The following is a 17,225-nucleotide window of genomic DNA, read 5'->3' as shown; positions in this document are numbered from 1 at the left end:
TGCAGGGAGACTTTCTAGCTTTACACAAGGAATTATTAATGATTACTCTGTTTTGCTTTTTCCTTAGAGAATGTTAGCTTTGTTTTTGTTAAACAATCATGTAACATGGCTGCTCATCCTCTTGCATACAAAAACTTCTTCATGCATCATTTCTACGCAATCCCATTATTCAGGTTTTATTTGTATTTTCTCCATCGCCTAATTAGGTTGTTCAATCTATTTCAAACTTCAATTAGAAAAATATAAATTAAATAAATAAATGATGAGACAAATGTTTAATTATATTTGTAATGCCATTAATTTATAATTAATTAACCGAGATTAAGACTTGAAAGGTTTATTTGACCGGATTTTTTTTTTCAGGATCTTAGGTGACTACATTGTGCATTAGTTAAGGGATTATGATTGAACTTTTACCAATAAAAAATACTATTAATTCATTTTTGTCTTTTTCAATCTCACCTCAAAATTGAAAAAATCCACAAATATTCAATAATTCGAATAGCAAAAGTAGTTTTTTTGGAAAATATATTCATTAAGAAAATTTAGAAAATATTTAGAAAATATAAAGTTTTATTCATTACTTTTTGTAAAATTTTTAAAAACTAAATAGTAATTTATCTAAGGACATATTGTAATTTACCATTCAAAATTTCTGCATCTCACACTTTTTTATACTTACTGTGCAAGTTGGGATAAATTAATCTCATTTGCCTAAAATCTAATTAATTCAAGTTTTATATTTTGGATCTAATTGAATCATGCTGTTAAAATATGTGCAAATTGACTTTTGGCCCTTTTTATTTCAACTCAAGATTGGTTAAATATGATTTTTTTTTTCTTCACCATTAAAAGGGGGAGAAATAGGTGAGAGGGTGCAGTGATAAAAGGATAAATATCACACGTGATAACTCAATTTTATGAATATTTTTATAAAAGTTATTGAATTTTATTTTTTTTTCATAAAATTTATTGAACATTAATTTAATTTTATGAAAGTCACAGTAACAAAAAATTAAAGATTTTCATATTAACCTATCGAGCTGTCAACTATTTTATAAATAAAATTATTTTATTTTATTAATTTCTTAAAAAAAATAAGATACATAAAACCTCGCTATCAAATTCCCTTCTCTTTCTTTATTTTTTCTCTACATTAATTACTAATTAGGTAATTTTATTATAAAATAATTAACAAGTCAGCAAGTTAATTTAAAAACTTTTAATTTGTGGCTACAATAACTTTAATTTTATAAAATCAAATTAAGATTTAATAAATTTGTATAAAAAAATTATAATTTAATAATTTTTATAAAAATACTCATAAAATTAAGTAATTGTATATAATAATTATCTTAGATAAAATCAATTAAACTTTATTTGATTTTATTTTATTTTTTTATAAAATAAATATTGTCTTCGGTCTTTTACTCGGAAACTCCCTCGAAGAAAGACTGAAAATGAAAAGCGCGTTGATTTGGTCCTTAAACGTCAGACTAGCACCTAACCATGAAGACTTTATAAAATGTCAAACTAGCACCTGACCATGAAGACTTTATCTATAAAATAGGAGTCTGTGTACTTTAGAAATCACACTTCTCATTCTTTTGAGTTATTCCTTTAAGCTCTGTACGCCCAAAACACTCAAACACATGGGTTACTCTGATACATTCCAACAACAGTCTGATGACTTTGATTCCACCTTCAAGTGGGGACTTGCAGCATCCATTAGTAAGCAATTTCTCAACCTTCTGAGTTTTGCAATTTTTTATTGTTTTATTGGGTTTCAATATATGTATTCTTTTTATGAATGGAAAAGTGCAGGAATCCCAAAATGTTCGATTTCACTTTTAGTACACATGGAAGAAGTTCAATTTAACATATTTTTAATTTTTTTTTAAAAATTAATTAAGATATTTTTATTTTAAATTCAATTTAACACAAAATTTAAATTTTATGGATAAAATTTTTAATTTCTTATTTAAATGAAAGGTGATTTTTTGATTTTTTAGGTTAAATTTTTTATTTATTGATTTAAATCTACGCTAATTAAAATTTGAGCTTAAATTAAAATTTCTGGTGAGCTAATTTAGATAAAAAGTTAAATTTAGCTAGGGGGAGCATTCGGTTGGTTCAGTTCAAACCGAACCAAACACAAAAAACTGAAAAACCGAATCACTTAAAAAAGTGATCCAAACCAAACAGATAACCTAAGGATAACCAAACCGAACCAAACTGAAAAATAATGATTTGGTTCGATTCCGTTACAATAAGCTGAAACTATTAGAAAATTACAAAAGAACCTATTCACATCTAATAAACAACAATTTATTAATAGCAATCCTAACCGAACCGACACTTGGACTGGAAAGGGGCCTTGGGATTTATACATTCTGGGCTAAAAAATTACCTGTCCCATTTTGCTATTCAGTTTAGTCAATTTTATCGATTTTAATGTATGATAGATAAATATTTTATATGTATGATAGATAAATATTTTTATATTTTCAATTTACAAATTTTTCATCGTTTAAATATAAAATTCATAACTAAATAAAAAATTTACATAGTAAAAATTAGTTGTCTAATTAAATTAGGATGGGATTAATGTTTTCTCCCTTATGTTTTAACTTTGGAAGCTTTTTTTTTTTTAATTAGCTTAATTACATTTTTTAATAATTAATTTTTTTTAATATCATAAATAATAAAAAAAATCTACTTATTTTAAAATTATGTTTAAAATTATTTTTTTTTATAAATATGTTTAAAATCATTTTTCAATTAAAATTGAAAGTGTTAATTTTAATATTTAATTTAATAAATCTCTCTTATATAAATATTGGAGGTGTATTTTTTATATAAAAAAAAATCGTTAGCTTAATTGCGTTTTTTAGAATTAAATTTTTTTAATATCATAAATAATATAAAAAAATATTTCCACTTATTATAAAATTAAGTTTAGAATTAATTGTCCAATTAATATAGAAATTATTAATTTTAATACTTAAATAAAATTATAATAGAACAAAATTTCCATTATTAATTATAAATTATTAAAGTTTAAGTGATTAAGATTTTAATATTTTAAATATTATAATTTATTCAATAATAGAAATTAAAGAAAATTTTAACAAATAATCAAATGTCAATCGGTAATTTAAACTAATAAATAATTAAAAAAGAAATGAGTAACGTGTTAATGCAGGTCAAAACTACAAGTGTTTTTTTTTTTCGACGGTAATTTATTGATTGGTTGAAAAGTCAACACATACATCCAGATTCAAGGCCCAACGTCGAAACTCAACATATTTAGACTTGGCTTAAAAAATAGAGGGGCTGCCAAAGGCCCAACAGCTAGAACTCATTTCAAAATGTCCAATGCCCAACAGAGAAACCCTAAAACCAACAAAACAGAAACTAGTCGAGAAAAGCCATCGCCTACTACTGTGGCCTGTCGTCCAAACTGAGCTGTGAAGTCCTCACGTGGTAGAAGGAAAACAAAGCAAAGTTCCAAAACACCATGAAGCACCAACTCATATTAGTAGAGCAGCAACTTGTTTTCTCTGAAGAGACATCAATAAACCCCAAAATGCAAATCAACCACAGCCTAAGGAGGGCCGACACATATGTGCTAGAGACCTCAGACCAAGAAAGACATAGGAAGCTTCAAATAGTCCCCACAATCATCCAAGGATGGAGGTGGTAGGGCTTATTGGCAACTCACTTGCACCTCATAGGTCAGCCATTTGGACTTGACAAGGTACCACCATTAGAAGATCTTCATCCTTTCGCTGTCCATGGACCATATCTCCAACCAATGATTTATTTGCTTCCAGTATCACTTGCAGAACACATACAGCACAAAGAAAGGAAAAAGCATTAAAAAACTAGCAACCTAAAGAAACCCTCAACCACACAAACCTAGTTGTAAAAATCAAAACAAAACATATCTACATCATGATCCAAGATGGGGAGAGAACCTATGGTTGGATTAGGAGAAGAGAGGCCTTCCCCTATCCGGAGGGGCAAGGAAAGGCCAATGGTAAATGGCAGTGAAAAGGGGTCAAGCCCTAGACACAAAAACCATTAAAAAAAAGTCTCTCACAAAAATAGAGAGAGAATTTTTTTTAAAAAAAATGAAAATTATGTATGTGGATATTAAAGTATAAAAACACACACATATATATATATATATATATATATATATATATATATATATATATATATATATATATATATATATTTGTTAGTATGATAAACATTAGAAACATTTAAAAAAATATATTGACTAACCCCTTTATATTTTTTAATAAAATTGTAAATAAAATTGTAAAACCGCGTTATACATTATTAGACTGGCTTATAAGTATGGAGATGAAATTCCTTTCAAATGAATTTCGTTATATCAGTTTGGCGTTCAAATTCTTATTTTGAAAGTGTTTTACAATTAAATCAAATCATAATTAATAAAAATGGAATTCACTATTAACAATCAGACTAATCCAGTTGAGTTATCCAACTATTATACACTTTGATCTCAACCCTTGCATGTATTGACACATTTTTTTCTTTCTTTTTCAGTTTTGAGTATAATTTCAACTATAGCATTTATAGCTATAGTCTTTGCCATCATTGACTGCTTGAAGAAAGCAACGAGTGTAATTCCAGATTATGCCCGGCTAGCTACCACTGAGAAATCTGCCAAGCAAGAATCTCTAGGTAACCAAGTGGCCATAACAATAACAGAGCAAGAATTCCCTGTGATTCCTGACACACAAGTTCAATTTGCCACAATGGAGAGATTCCTTAGCAACATTGCCAAAGAGAAGCCCATTAGGTTTTCACCAAAGCAGATTGAAGAATTCACCAATAATTGTTCTACAATACTGGGTTCAGGGGCTTATGGAGTAGTCTTTAAAGGAGAATTCCCAAATGAAGTGCCTGTAGCTGTCAAAGTCCTCACCAACCATTCCAGTAATAAGAAAATGGAAGAACAGTTCATGGCAGAAGTAGGCACCATAGGAAGAACATATCATGCCAATCTGGTTAGACTCTATGGCTTTTGCTTTGATCCTTCTATGATGGCTCTTGTTTATGAGTACATGGAGAATGGATCTCTCAACAAATTGTTGTTTGACGAAATGCGAGGAATTGAGTGGCAGAAGCTGCATGAGATTGCGATTGGAACTGCAAAAGCTATAGCCTATTTGCATGAGGACTGCGATCAAAGGATTATTCACTACGATATAAAACCTGAAAACATACTTCTTGATCAGTTTTTGAATCCCAAGGTTGCAGATTTTGGATTAGCAAAGTTATGCAATAGAGAGAGTAGTAAGGTAGCATTAAGTGGAGGTAGAGGAACGCTCGGATACTCTGCCCCAGAGGTGTGGCATCGAAATCATCCAGTAACACACAAGTGCGATGTTTACAGTTATGGAATTATGCTATTTGAAATCGTTGGAAGGAGAAGACACTTTGATGCTAATCTCAGTGAGTCTCGTCAATGGCTTCCAAGATGGACTTGGGATATGTACAAGAATAATGAACTAGAATTGATGTTGTCTCTTTGTGGGATTGAACAGAAGCATAAAGAGAAAGCAAAGAGGATGGCTATTGTGGCTCTGCAATGCGTTCAACATTCACCTGATGCAAGACCTGCAATGAGCGATGTGGTGAAGATGCTGGAGGGAAGCATAGAAATATTGCAGCAACCTTCAAATCCATTTGAGTATTTGGAATCATTTGGACCAAATATTGGATTGCTCTTTGGAAATGATGAAGACTCCAGCTCTGTTTCAAGAAGGCATATTTCTGAGCCGCCTTATCTCGTACCTAGACGAGGAATGGAAATTGAGTTAGCCAGTTGTTAATTTTTTTTTTGGGTGTAAATAATAAAGTTACAAATTTAAAACTCACACTATGCAATCCCTAAGTGGCGGTACATACATTTCTCACTATAAAAAAGTTGAGATTAAATTCCTGGTGGTAAAGCTTTATCTCGTAATGGGTCTCCCCGGCGCGAGAAAGATTAGACTAATCCAGTAGAATAAAAGATACTTGTGATTTAAAAAAAAAATTAAAATTAGGAAATCGTTAAAATTATTTGCTAAAATTTTAAAAGTTGTCCTCTAAAATTTAAAAGACTATAAAAATTGTTCTCAATATTTATCTCATTTGTATCATATTCTTTAGGATAGGATTTTTTGAAATATTGTCCCTATTTTTGGATAACAAAGTCATTATACTAGTGAACTAGCAAACTAACACGTCATTAAACAACATTGATTTCTAGGCAAAAATATCTTACCCAAAATATACTATATTTATCAATAAAAGAAATTACAAATTGTTGTAGTTACTGATGATACAGCAATTAAAACAATACCAAGAAGTGAGTAGCTGATAATCAAATAGCCAATCCAATACTATGTAACTCGAATCGAGTAACAAGGAGATACTTGGATTCTTAGGCAGAGAGTTACTCGCCCAAATTATATACTTAGATAGAGAGTTATTTGCCCAGTATATCCAAGGATACTCGAATCACGTTACAAGATAAGGATCTCGCGGTATCCGCCGAAATCAGATATTCACTCACATCAAGACTCTCAGACAAGATAGGCTCCTAGTCTCACTCAACTACTAACTCCTAATCTTAACACGTATCTAAATCAAAGCCTATATAAAGGCCTTTAGATATGCGTATTAATCAATTAATCTTATCCTTCATAATTCGATTCCCATTACTTAGGTATCGAAGTGATGGTTAACTAATCCGACTGGTGCTCTCTTTTTTTGCAGATCCAATACTTAAATCCTACATTTATTACTCGCAAAAAAGGAGAACAGCATCAATTACTTACTTTAGACCATACTCAAAAGCTACTTATATATTTTATATGGAAAATCAAATCCACGTATAACTGCAAATTCTACTGAAAATTCAATATAAATATTGAACATTTCTCCTATTAAAACAAATAAATTCATATAATAATGTTATAGCCCTCAATGGACTCACAACAGGCACGTTCATTTATTTAATATGCATTTCTTGAGCCTCCAATTTAAAAAATGTTTTCATTCCTCATTGTACAACTACATCTGTAAGTTAATTAATCACAGTTTTTCAAGCAAATATGTATATATAACTCCAATTTATCATAAAATTAGACATTTACGTGGATATATTTTGCTTTTTAAAATTATTAATAGAATAAATAATAAAATATAATATTTAAATTAAAAAAATATATAAATGTAAAAAAAAAAAAAAAATTTAAGAACATATCTTGTCAATATTTGTGGAAACTCTTGTTTACTATATCCTCATAACTAAAACTTTAAAGATCTAATGATGGATATTTATAATGAATTTACATTTATATTGGTCTTTTTTGTTATTAAAATTGAATAGAATTATATTTTCAATAGTAATCTTACATGGTATTGGTTCATGTGTATACACTTGTGACTATGGCTTTTTACATGCAATTGTTATGTTCATTAATTATTTTTCCTTTTACTTGTTATTAGCCTATTTATCTTTCTAACATAACTCAATTTTATGTTTTAATTTAGTCTTATTTCATAACATGGTTTTATAATATTTATAAAAATGTTATGTTAAGAATTAGGAAGAAATCGAAAGGTCATATTAATAAGTGATTAGTGATAGTAATATTAATGAGATCAATAAACTTTATATATATATATATATATATATATATATATATATATATATGCAACTAATGATAAATATAGCTAAAACATAAAGAAATGAGATGCATTAAATTAACTATACATATGTGTCTATTAATTTTATTTAAATTTTTATATTAAGTATTAATAAACTAAATAGTCACATATTAATTAGTGGTATTAATAAGATTAATGAACTTTATCTAATATACACATTAATTATTATTAATGATATAATTTACTATTTTTACAATTATAATTCATAAATATAAATGTATATTAATTTTATTTAAATTTTTATGTTAAGTTTTAAGAAACTACTATTAATTAGTGATAATAGTAAGTTTAATAAGTTTTATTTAATATATACACATTAATTATTGGTAATGATAAAAAATATACATATTTGTTTATTTAATTTATATATTATTTTTTATTAATGATAAATGAGCAATTAAAATGAGAATAAAAAACTTATTCTCCTAAAAAGACAAATATTAATTATTAGCAATAATAAGACTAATAAATTTTATTTAGTATATTCATATTAATTATTATTAATAAGTTTTGTTTAATTTAGTATATACATATTAAAAATTAATTATTATTAATTATAAGAATGTAAATTTTTTCCAATTATAATTTATAATTATAGATATATATCAATTTTATTTAATTTTATTTTGAGAAATTTAAATTTTTATGTTAAGTATTAAAAAACTAAAAAGTAACATATTAATTAGTGGCAATAATAAGACTATTAAATTTTATTTAATATATGCATATAAATTATAATTAATACAAAATATACATATTTATTTATTTATTTATTATTATTATTATTATTCATAAAAATGTATTTTTTTAATTATAATTCATAAATATAGATATTTATTAATTTTATTTAAATTTTTATATTAAGTATTTAGAAACTAAGATATCATATATTAATTAGTAATAATACTAATAAATTTTAATTATTATTAATAATAAAAATATTAAAAATATTAAGAATTAGGAAATTAAAAAGTCAAATAATAATAATAATAATAATAATAATAATAATAATAATAATAATAATAATAATAATAATATAAGAGTAAAATTGATAAATGAAAAAAAAAATCTAATAAACTATAACTTATTAACTTTATGTGATCTTATTTTGAAGACTAGCATTATTATATTTATAGAAATTATACATGGTTTTCCATTCATAATCATCATAATGATTTCCAACATGGGAGAGATTTAAAATCCCAATATCCTTCTTGAGTGTAATTCATATCTTATATAATCTTTACGTCAACGTCTATGGTACCAAGAAATGAATGTTACCATTAAGTTTTAGTAATATTGGCATGAAATAATTGAATTTATAATGTAATTATGATTAAATTATATATTTGATTATATTGTTTGATAATATAAAAAAAAATTTGATATAATGAAATAACAATTATATCATGTAATCAATTACACTTAAAAGTAATCATTACATAAAAAAATATATGTGATTATGATTATTTGTTTTGATTTTTTTATTTATTTATTGCCACCACTATCATCACCACCACTACTTTTACGTTGCCACTATCACTGCCACCAACACCATTATTTCTATCACCACCACTACCACTTAATTGATTATCATTATCACTACTTAGTAACTACCACCACCACCACCACCTGACAATTACTATCATTGTTACTATCACTTTGCCACCACCACCTGACAATTACTATCATTGCTACTATCACTTTGCCACCTCCACTTATCCACCATTATTACCACTACTACTACTTAGCTACTACTAGTACTCAACTACCAATCACTCAATTATTACCACTAATTATTATATGAATAAATTAAATATTAAAAATTATTATTACGTTATGTTAGTTATATTTTTATTTTGCACCCAAATATAGTAATGTATTAATAATTACATTATATTATAATTTTGATTCCATTAAATAATTGATTACATTACATTATGCTCTATTAAGCGCAGCCTAAGAACAATCCACATAGAAGGTGGTGGGCGAGTTCGCAAGTATACGGGTCGTCTCAAGTAATAGAGTGATGAGTTAAATATAATTCTCACAAGGATTTACTGTTTGAGTACCAAACTATAAATGAAGTGATTATTTGGGCTAATGATTGATGAATAAATGGTAAATGTAAATGAGCAAAGTAAATTGATTAATCTAATTAGAATGGGTAAAGGACAAGCAATTAAATTCTAAATCTAGATGCAATTGAACTAAATTAATAACGGGTAATTTAAATCAAAGTCTAAGTATGATAAAAATAATTCTAGAGTTGAGGATTTATGCATAAATTAATTGAGATTTATCTTGGGTATTCCAATTTTAAGGGAATATAAAGTTTGAAGGTGATTGATTCTAAATTCCTTTGATATCTTTTTCAAGTAAACCAAAGTGTATTCTAAAATAACCAAACCTACTTTCGTATGATATTTGATTACTTTAGAACCCATTAAGTTTTGTAACCAATCATTAATTCCTCTTAAAATCCTAGTTTATTTCTGAATCTAGGTAATTTTAAGTTCCAATCCTTGATTATCTATCAATGACCTTCACCTTTCGGTCTTTCAATTAAAGATTAACACAATACCTAATGGGTACCAACATTAGGCAAGTAAATCAAGCACACAAAGAAGGAATCAAAACTCATATTTATATAAAATATGGAAATAACCAGTCCAAATCCACAAATTAATCTAAAACATATTTCCCAACTCTGAAATCCAGAGAGTTTACTCACTCATATTGGTATTTACAAGAGAAATTGATGGAAAAGTAAAGAAAAACATGATAAGAGGATTAAAAATAGAAAAACCCAGGTAAAAGAATCCAAAACTCTAATTTCTGGAGCTTCCAGAGATGGTTGCAGTAGCTCCTCTTCCTCAGAAATAATGGCGTCCTCCTCCCTTTCTAAATTTATAAATTTTCTTTCCTTTTGTTTCTTATTGTTTCCTCTTGTGGCAAAAACTAGAAAATGATGCTTTTATATGGTCCCAAAAGTTGCCCTAAAAATAGATAAGAGCCAAAGAGTGGATAGAAAATGAGGTATAAAAATGTCCAGGTCAGCAGGGTTATTCACGTTCTAGGCAGTCTGCTTAGGGTACTGCTTACCCTAAGCAGCTTCTTTAGCAATTTTCGGCCTCTAGTTGCACCGTCTGCTTAAGGTTAAGTAGACCCTCAGCAAATCTCGGTAGGCTTGGAATAAAATGGGTTTTTCTACTCATGCTTGACTTTCAGCTTGACCTGTGCTGCACCTTAAGCACTGCCGCTTACCCTAAGCAGGATCCTAAGCAATTCTCGATAGGTTTTGGGATGAAAGCTTGAATGTGTTGAATTTATGCTGTGCTTGGCTGTGCTTGACTTGCGGCTTGCCCAGGCTTAAGGTTAAGCAATATGACATACCTTGAGTAGCATCATAAGCAAAGTCTTAAGCAAATTTCGGCTAACTTGATCTTTCAAGGCTTGATTTCTTCAACTTTCCTCCATGCTTAGGGAACTCTAAATTTCTTCAAACCACTTCCTAATGCACTCATTGACCCTCAATTAGCCACAAAAACCTATTAAAAATAATAAAATTACAAAAATCAAATATAAAGTAACTAAAGTTAACAAATAAGCTAAAATAAAGCTAAAAACATAAAAATACTAAAATATAAGGGCAAAATGGATGTAAAACTACCCTAAAATGCCTATATGAAATGAGTGCAACAAATTTCCCCAAACTCAAACCATTACTTGTCCTCCAGCAAATTAAAAACAATTAATGCAATTTGGGGTACCTTACCTTAAATTCATGAAAACTACTTATCCAAACTCTCAAGCTTACTTTTAGCCACCAACAAACCATATACCCACTTTCAAAGTACAAAGAATTCAATCCTTATCAAAGTTATAACCGCTTAGCCTTGGGTCAATTATTCATATCATTAAGCCCATACCAATCAATCACAAAGAATAATCATACCTAAATAGACTATAGAGCAATCCATAAACCAAAGTGTCTCGAATAATAATGGAAGTAAATGACTGGATGAATGATATCCCAATTCCATAGGCAATTCTCCTATGCCAATCTCCACTAATGTGGCAAAATACCATTAAAAGATCAAAAGGACTTTCAAGGGTTCTAATGGGGCTAAGGGGACGATAATATGGCTAACAAGGAAAGGATAAAAGTAACAAAACATGAGAATAATCAAATTATTAAAAGATCAAGACACACATTTATTATTATTATTATTATTATTATTATTATTATTATTATTATTATTATTATTATTATTATTATTATTATTACTATTTTTAAATCAAATGGGAGAAGGAACTTTACAACTATTAACCAATGCTAGCATATAATTTTAAAGCTTTTGGAGGGACTACATAAATAACATTGACTTTGAATTACAATTATCTCTTTTAATTCACCCCTGAACTCATTTCTTTGTGTACTTGGGTGGTGAATTACTTTACATACCATAATTGAATTTGCTAGCATTTTTACTTTAGTCACTCCTCCAAACTAATTATTTATATATATTTTTCCTTCTTTTTTTTATTATCAATTATTTTATTTTATTTTATTTTATTTTTAAGTGTATCTATCACTCAAAGAATTATTCTCATGGAGGGTAGGTAAGTGTTTGGGTTTGTGGTTAGGCATTAATGTGGGTTCCAAAGAAATGAAAGGAATAAATGTAGGCTCAAATTGGTTCCAAAGGGAAATTTTAAAGTGAGGTTGGCTAAGGCTAAAATATGGGTTTAAAATTCAAAGAATGCCTAGATTATTTCTTTCTCAAGTGGCTATGATTTCGCCTTGAAAGGTCTAGGAGGATTGTTCTAGGATTGGTGAGATATCAATTAGCTACTTCTTACCCTAGAGTTTTCTCTAGACACTCAAACTCAATGCAATTTATTGGGTGGCCCTTGGCTAAAAGGATATAAACTAAGGCAAGAATCTAATGACCTTGCACCTATCCAAAACTTTCAATCCATCAAACCCTTCTAAAAGTAAGCTCAATTGCTCTTCAAAGAAATTCTCAATCCTCTATGGATAAGGTAAAAATTTAGTTTTATGATATGCATGATTCTAAAAATGAATGCATAACTCAAATTAAAGCTAAGTGTAATCTATATGAACACTATATGCAAGTGTATGTGTATGAGTATAGACATGTGTATGGTATATGTATAAGTGTATGGTGTAACACCCCTCACCCGTCTACAGTGTAGCCGAGCAAGGCATGTCACACTCGGTGCCGGAGCACCCTATCTTATCTTATTTTATTCCTTTAATAATTTGTTCTCGTTATATTTTAATATCAATTATTTTTCTACAGAGAAACCAGTGGAGTTTCTCCTGTTTCTATTACTATTTGGCGTATTTTACTATTCACCTACTTAAAATTTTCGATAATATATTTACAATAATAATCTCATTATTTCATGCATCATTTATACATTTCAATTCTGTCTTCAAACCCATACAATCTCATTCATGCTCAAATCACATAAGCAATATTTTCTAATTTCATTAATTTACATAATTTCATAATTTACATGATATATAAATTAATTACATATGAACTAATCAATTTATTAATTTACATCACATAAATATTACTTACAAATTCTTAGTTTACATTACAACATACGAAATATTTTTAATACATAATGTGATCTATATGGGCCTTATCTACATGCATTGCTGAGGAGGTGACAACCTTGAACACTTCTGACACTTCTGCAGATCCGGACTCCAATAATCCTAGTCAAATGTCCACTGGGTTTTAGCTTCAATATCTGCGTGAAGAAAAAAATCCATCGCGCTAAGCATTGCTGCTTAGTAGTGCAATAATATAACAAAAAATAATATATACAAATAAAGAAAGAATGGATCATAATTTGGATACTCTCTAAATTAATCTAATTTAATATAATACTTCTAGTATCAACTATCTTTTATTTTAGTTTATTCCTCTTCAGAAGCACTTAATTCCTAAATTCACAGTAATAATATACCATCCCCAAAAATTCTAAGAATATTCTTCTTAGCTTTATATTATTATGAAAAAGTGCATTTGTAATGTTTATTTAAGTTATATTTCTATTGCTAATCTTTTTATCATTTCGTTCAGTACTTTCTATTAAATAACTATTCTTATTTATTTTAGGTCGTCTTACTCATTTGTTTAATTTCTAATATTTTTAATTGCTAATATTCTTAACTTATTTCAATAAATTTCACTGCCCAAGTAACCTATGACAGGCTGACTAAACTGGATAACGGGTCATTGGCACTGGACACCGCGGTGTCTCTAGCCGTCATACCATAGGACGTGTAAGCTCAGTACGTCAACCACATATGCAGTCAGTATGGCTAAAAGCCATGATAACATATCAGTATGGCTAAAAGCCATGATAACAAGTAATCAGGCATAAAAGCCATGAGTGCGGGCATAAAGCCATGAATAAAGGCATAATGTCTTACGCAGTACTGCTAAAACAATACCCTATTGGCAGGCCAATCTATCCAATCTGACACACGTGTCTAGGCAATATATGGGCACATTAGTACCATTGAGTGTTATTATGTTTTATTATTTCATTATTTCATTATAATTTATACATTTATTTGATCATTCATATAATTGCAATTCATATCAATTATCCTTCTATACCGTTGTACACAAAGTATTTTTTCTTTCTACAATAATGAGAACTAATGTCTCATGCTTACATTCATTTGATTCATTTATTTAATTCACTAATTACACTATATATATTAGTACTCATAATGACTTTTTTAATTTTTTTTATTATTTCTTATGTCTTTGGGATTACTATTCACATATCACTATTCACTCAAATTCTTGACTTTTTCATACATAATATGTATACAAATATTTGATACATAATTATACCACATTTTGGACTCTAAATTTGTTGGCATTGATTGCCAATTTCAATTCAAAGCCTCCTAGAAGTATTTCTAAATTTTCAGTTTTTGTGTCATATATTTACTATTCCATTAGTCTAAGCTACAGTGAGAATTTGGCAAACTTTTCTTCATCAAAGTTGTTCTTTTATGTGTCTTCTTTATTTTCTTTTTTGAATCACTCCATTTGGAGTTTTGTAGCTCAAGTTATGATCAATTTACCGTAACTGGCCGGATTGTAATTTTTCCAGAATATCTGGGCAGAATCAATTCTGGCAGTTTTGGTGTCCTGAATTTGATAGACAATTTCATTTAATTCTTCTCATAATTTAGAGTTATGGTCTTCATGAAAGTTGTCCTAAATTGTCTAAGCTTTCCATTGATATAAAAATCAGGTCAATTGGGCATTTCTACATTGAGTTATGGCCAAATGAATAAATACTGTTTATTTGGTCACTTTTACCAGGTCCAGAATTGGTTACCCGGATTTAGCCAATTTTTTAGGTCATCCTAAATCTGTTTTATGAGTAAGGTTTCTTCATCAAAATTGTGGCAAATTGTCTTAGGTTTCATCTCCAATTAGTCTCACACCAATTGGAGTAACAAAACTCTACTTATGACCTAAGAACCACACTGGACTCAAGGTCCAGAAAATCCTGCATAAATACAACACTCCCAATACCACCATTCCACACTACTACCAAACTCAAATCACATTCCATGCACTTCAAATAGGCCATAATTGATCTCAACAACATCAATTTATTAACATATCATCAAATTCTCAATTTCCATACTAAACCCTAACTTATAACTTTTATAAATCTCATGCAACACATATACAACATCATCTAACTCAATATACACATCAATTAACATTAATCTACAAGTTTAATTGCAACTAAACCTTCAAAACCCTAACCCTCTCATGGCTGCCAAAAATTGATCTTTCAATTGCTCCTCATATTCTTTCAATTCCATAAGATTTCAACTTAGTTTAGCATACTTACAACACTTATAGAAGAGAGAAGACTTAGATAGTGCACTAACATTGTGAGCAGAATTTTCCCTCACCCAATCTTCAATTTTCCTTCACTTTCTTTGGTTTTCTTGGTTGCCAAACACTTTCTCAAGGTGTAAGAATAATTTTTTGTGAAGGGGCCTAAGGGTTTTGGGGTTAAAAACTTGGGGAAATCAAGCTTGCAAGACCAAACAATGGTGGAAACCCTCTCCTCTCTTCCATGGGTTCGGCCAATTGAAGTAAAAATGAGGAAGAAGATCATTTTTCTTCCTTTTAATGAGTTTTTGTCTTTTATTTGATGTGTTGTCAAGTTTTAATTGGGTGGGAGACTTTAATTACATCATGCACATGTAATAATACTAATTAAATTTCAATTTGTTTTGTTTTCTTTTCTTCTTTCTTTCACTCATTTTTAATTAAAAGTTGCTAAAAAATCATCTCTGAAGTTGAAATGACCAAAATGTCATCCGTTTGGCTTAAGGAGCTAAAACTATCTGTACAGATTGATAAAATTCCAGAAGCATTTTCTTGGCATTCTAATGCCATCGAAACCTCAATGACTCTTCTCTGGTGTCCCAAAAATTATTTTACTGGGTTTCCCTCGGGTTTAGGGCTACAAGCTATTTTTACAGTAACTTCTCGTTAGGTCACCCATCGCTAGGACATCGGCTCATTTAACTTTATTGTATTTTATTTCTAAAATTTTTCCTTGGTTTTTCTTACTATTATTTGGTCTATTTATGACTCCTCACTCTAGTTTACATATAGTTCCAGACATCCTGGCTCTCCGGACAACCATTGGTTATCGGAACAATAAAATGTACAGAACTACCTAAAGTGAGGGCGTTACAATTCTTCCTCTCTAAGAAAAATTTCGTCCTCGAAATTTACCTGATGTATGTAGTTGAAGATTTGCATTAGTGTTACCTCAACTCATTTGAATGCAATGCATGTTTGCACACCATCTTATTCTATCTATCGATGCCTAGGAACGCCTAAACCGTGTTCTGATACCAATAAATGTAACACCCCTTACCCATCTACAGTATAGCAGAGCAAGGCATGTCACACTTGGTGCCGAAGTACCCTATCTTATCTTACTTTATTCCTTTAATAATTTGTTCTCGTTATATTTTAATATCAATTATTTTTCTTAGGAGAAACCAGTGGAGTTTCTCCTGTTTCTATGACCATTTGGCTTATTTAACTATTCACCTGCTTAAAATTTTCGATAATATATTTACTATAATAATCTCATCATTTCATGCATCATCTATACATTTCAATTCTGTCTTCAAATCCATACAATCTCATTCATGCTCAAATCACATAAGCAAAATTTTCTAATTTCATTAATTTACATGATATATAACTTAATTACATATGAACTAATCAATTTATTAATTTACATCACATAAATATTACTTACAAATTCTTAGTTTACATTACAACATATGAAATATTTTTACATACAAAATATATAATGTGATCTACATGGGCCCTATCTATATGTGT

The 17,225-nt window shown here is 28.8% G+C and overlaps 1 protein-coding gene across 1 annotated transcript; it reads left to right on the top strand.

Moving 5' to 3' along the window:
• Positions 1-1,594: 1,594 nt before the first annotated feature.
• LOC110641655 (rust resistance kinase Lr10-like) lies at positions 1,595-5,918 on the top strand. The gene is made up of 2 exons (XM_058132021.1): positions 1,595-1,731; positions 4,582-5,918. Exons 1-2 carry the CDS (start codon positions 1,653-1,655, stop codon positions 5,871-5,873), a joined length of 1,371 nt encoding a protein of 456 aa, XP_057988004.1. The 5' UTR covers positions 1,595-1,652; the 3' UTR covers positions 5,874-5,918.
• The last annotated feature ends 11,307 nt before the right edge of the window (positions 5,919-17,225 follow it).

This window comes from Hevea brasiliensis, chromosome 13 (assembly GCF_030052815.1).
Source record: "Hevea brasiliensis isolate MT/VB/25A 57/8 chromosome 13, ASM3005281v1, whole genome shotgun sequence".
Lineage (NCBI taxonomy): Eukaryota > Viridiplantae > Streptophyta > Magnoliopsida > Malpighiales > Euphorbiaceae > Hevea > Hevea brasiliensis.
The sequence above is the reverse complement of the archived record's forward strand: the minus strand, read 5'-3'. Positions and strand labels throughout refer to the sequence as shown.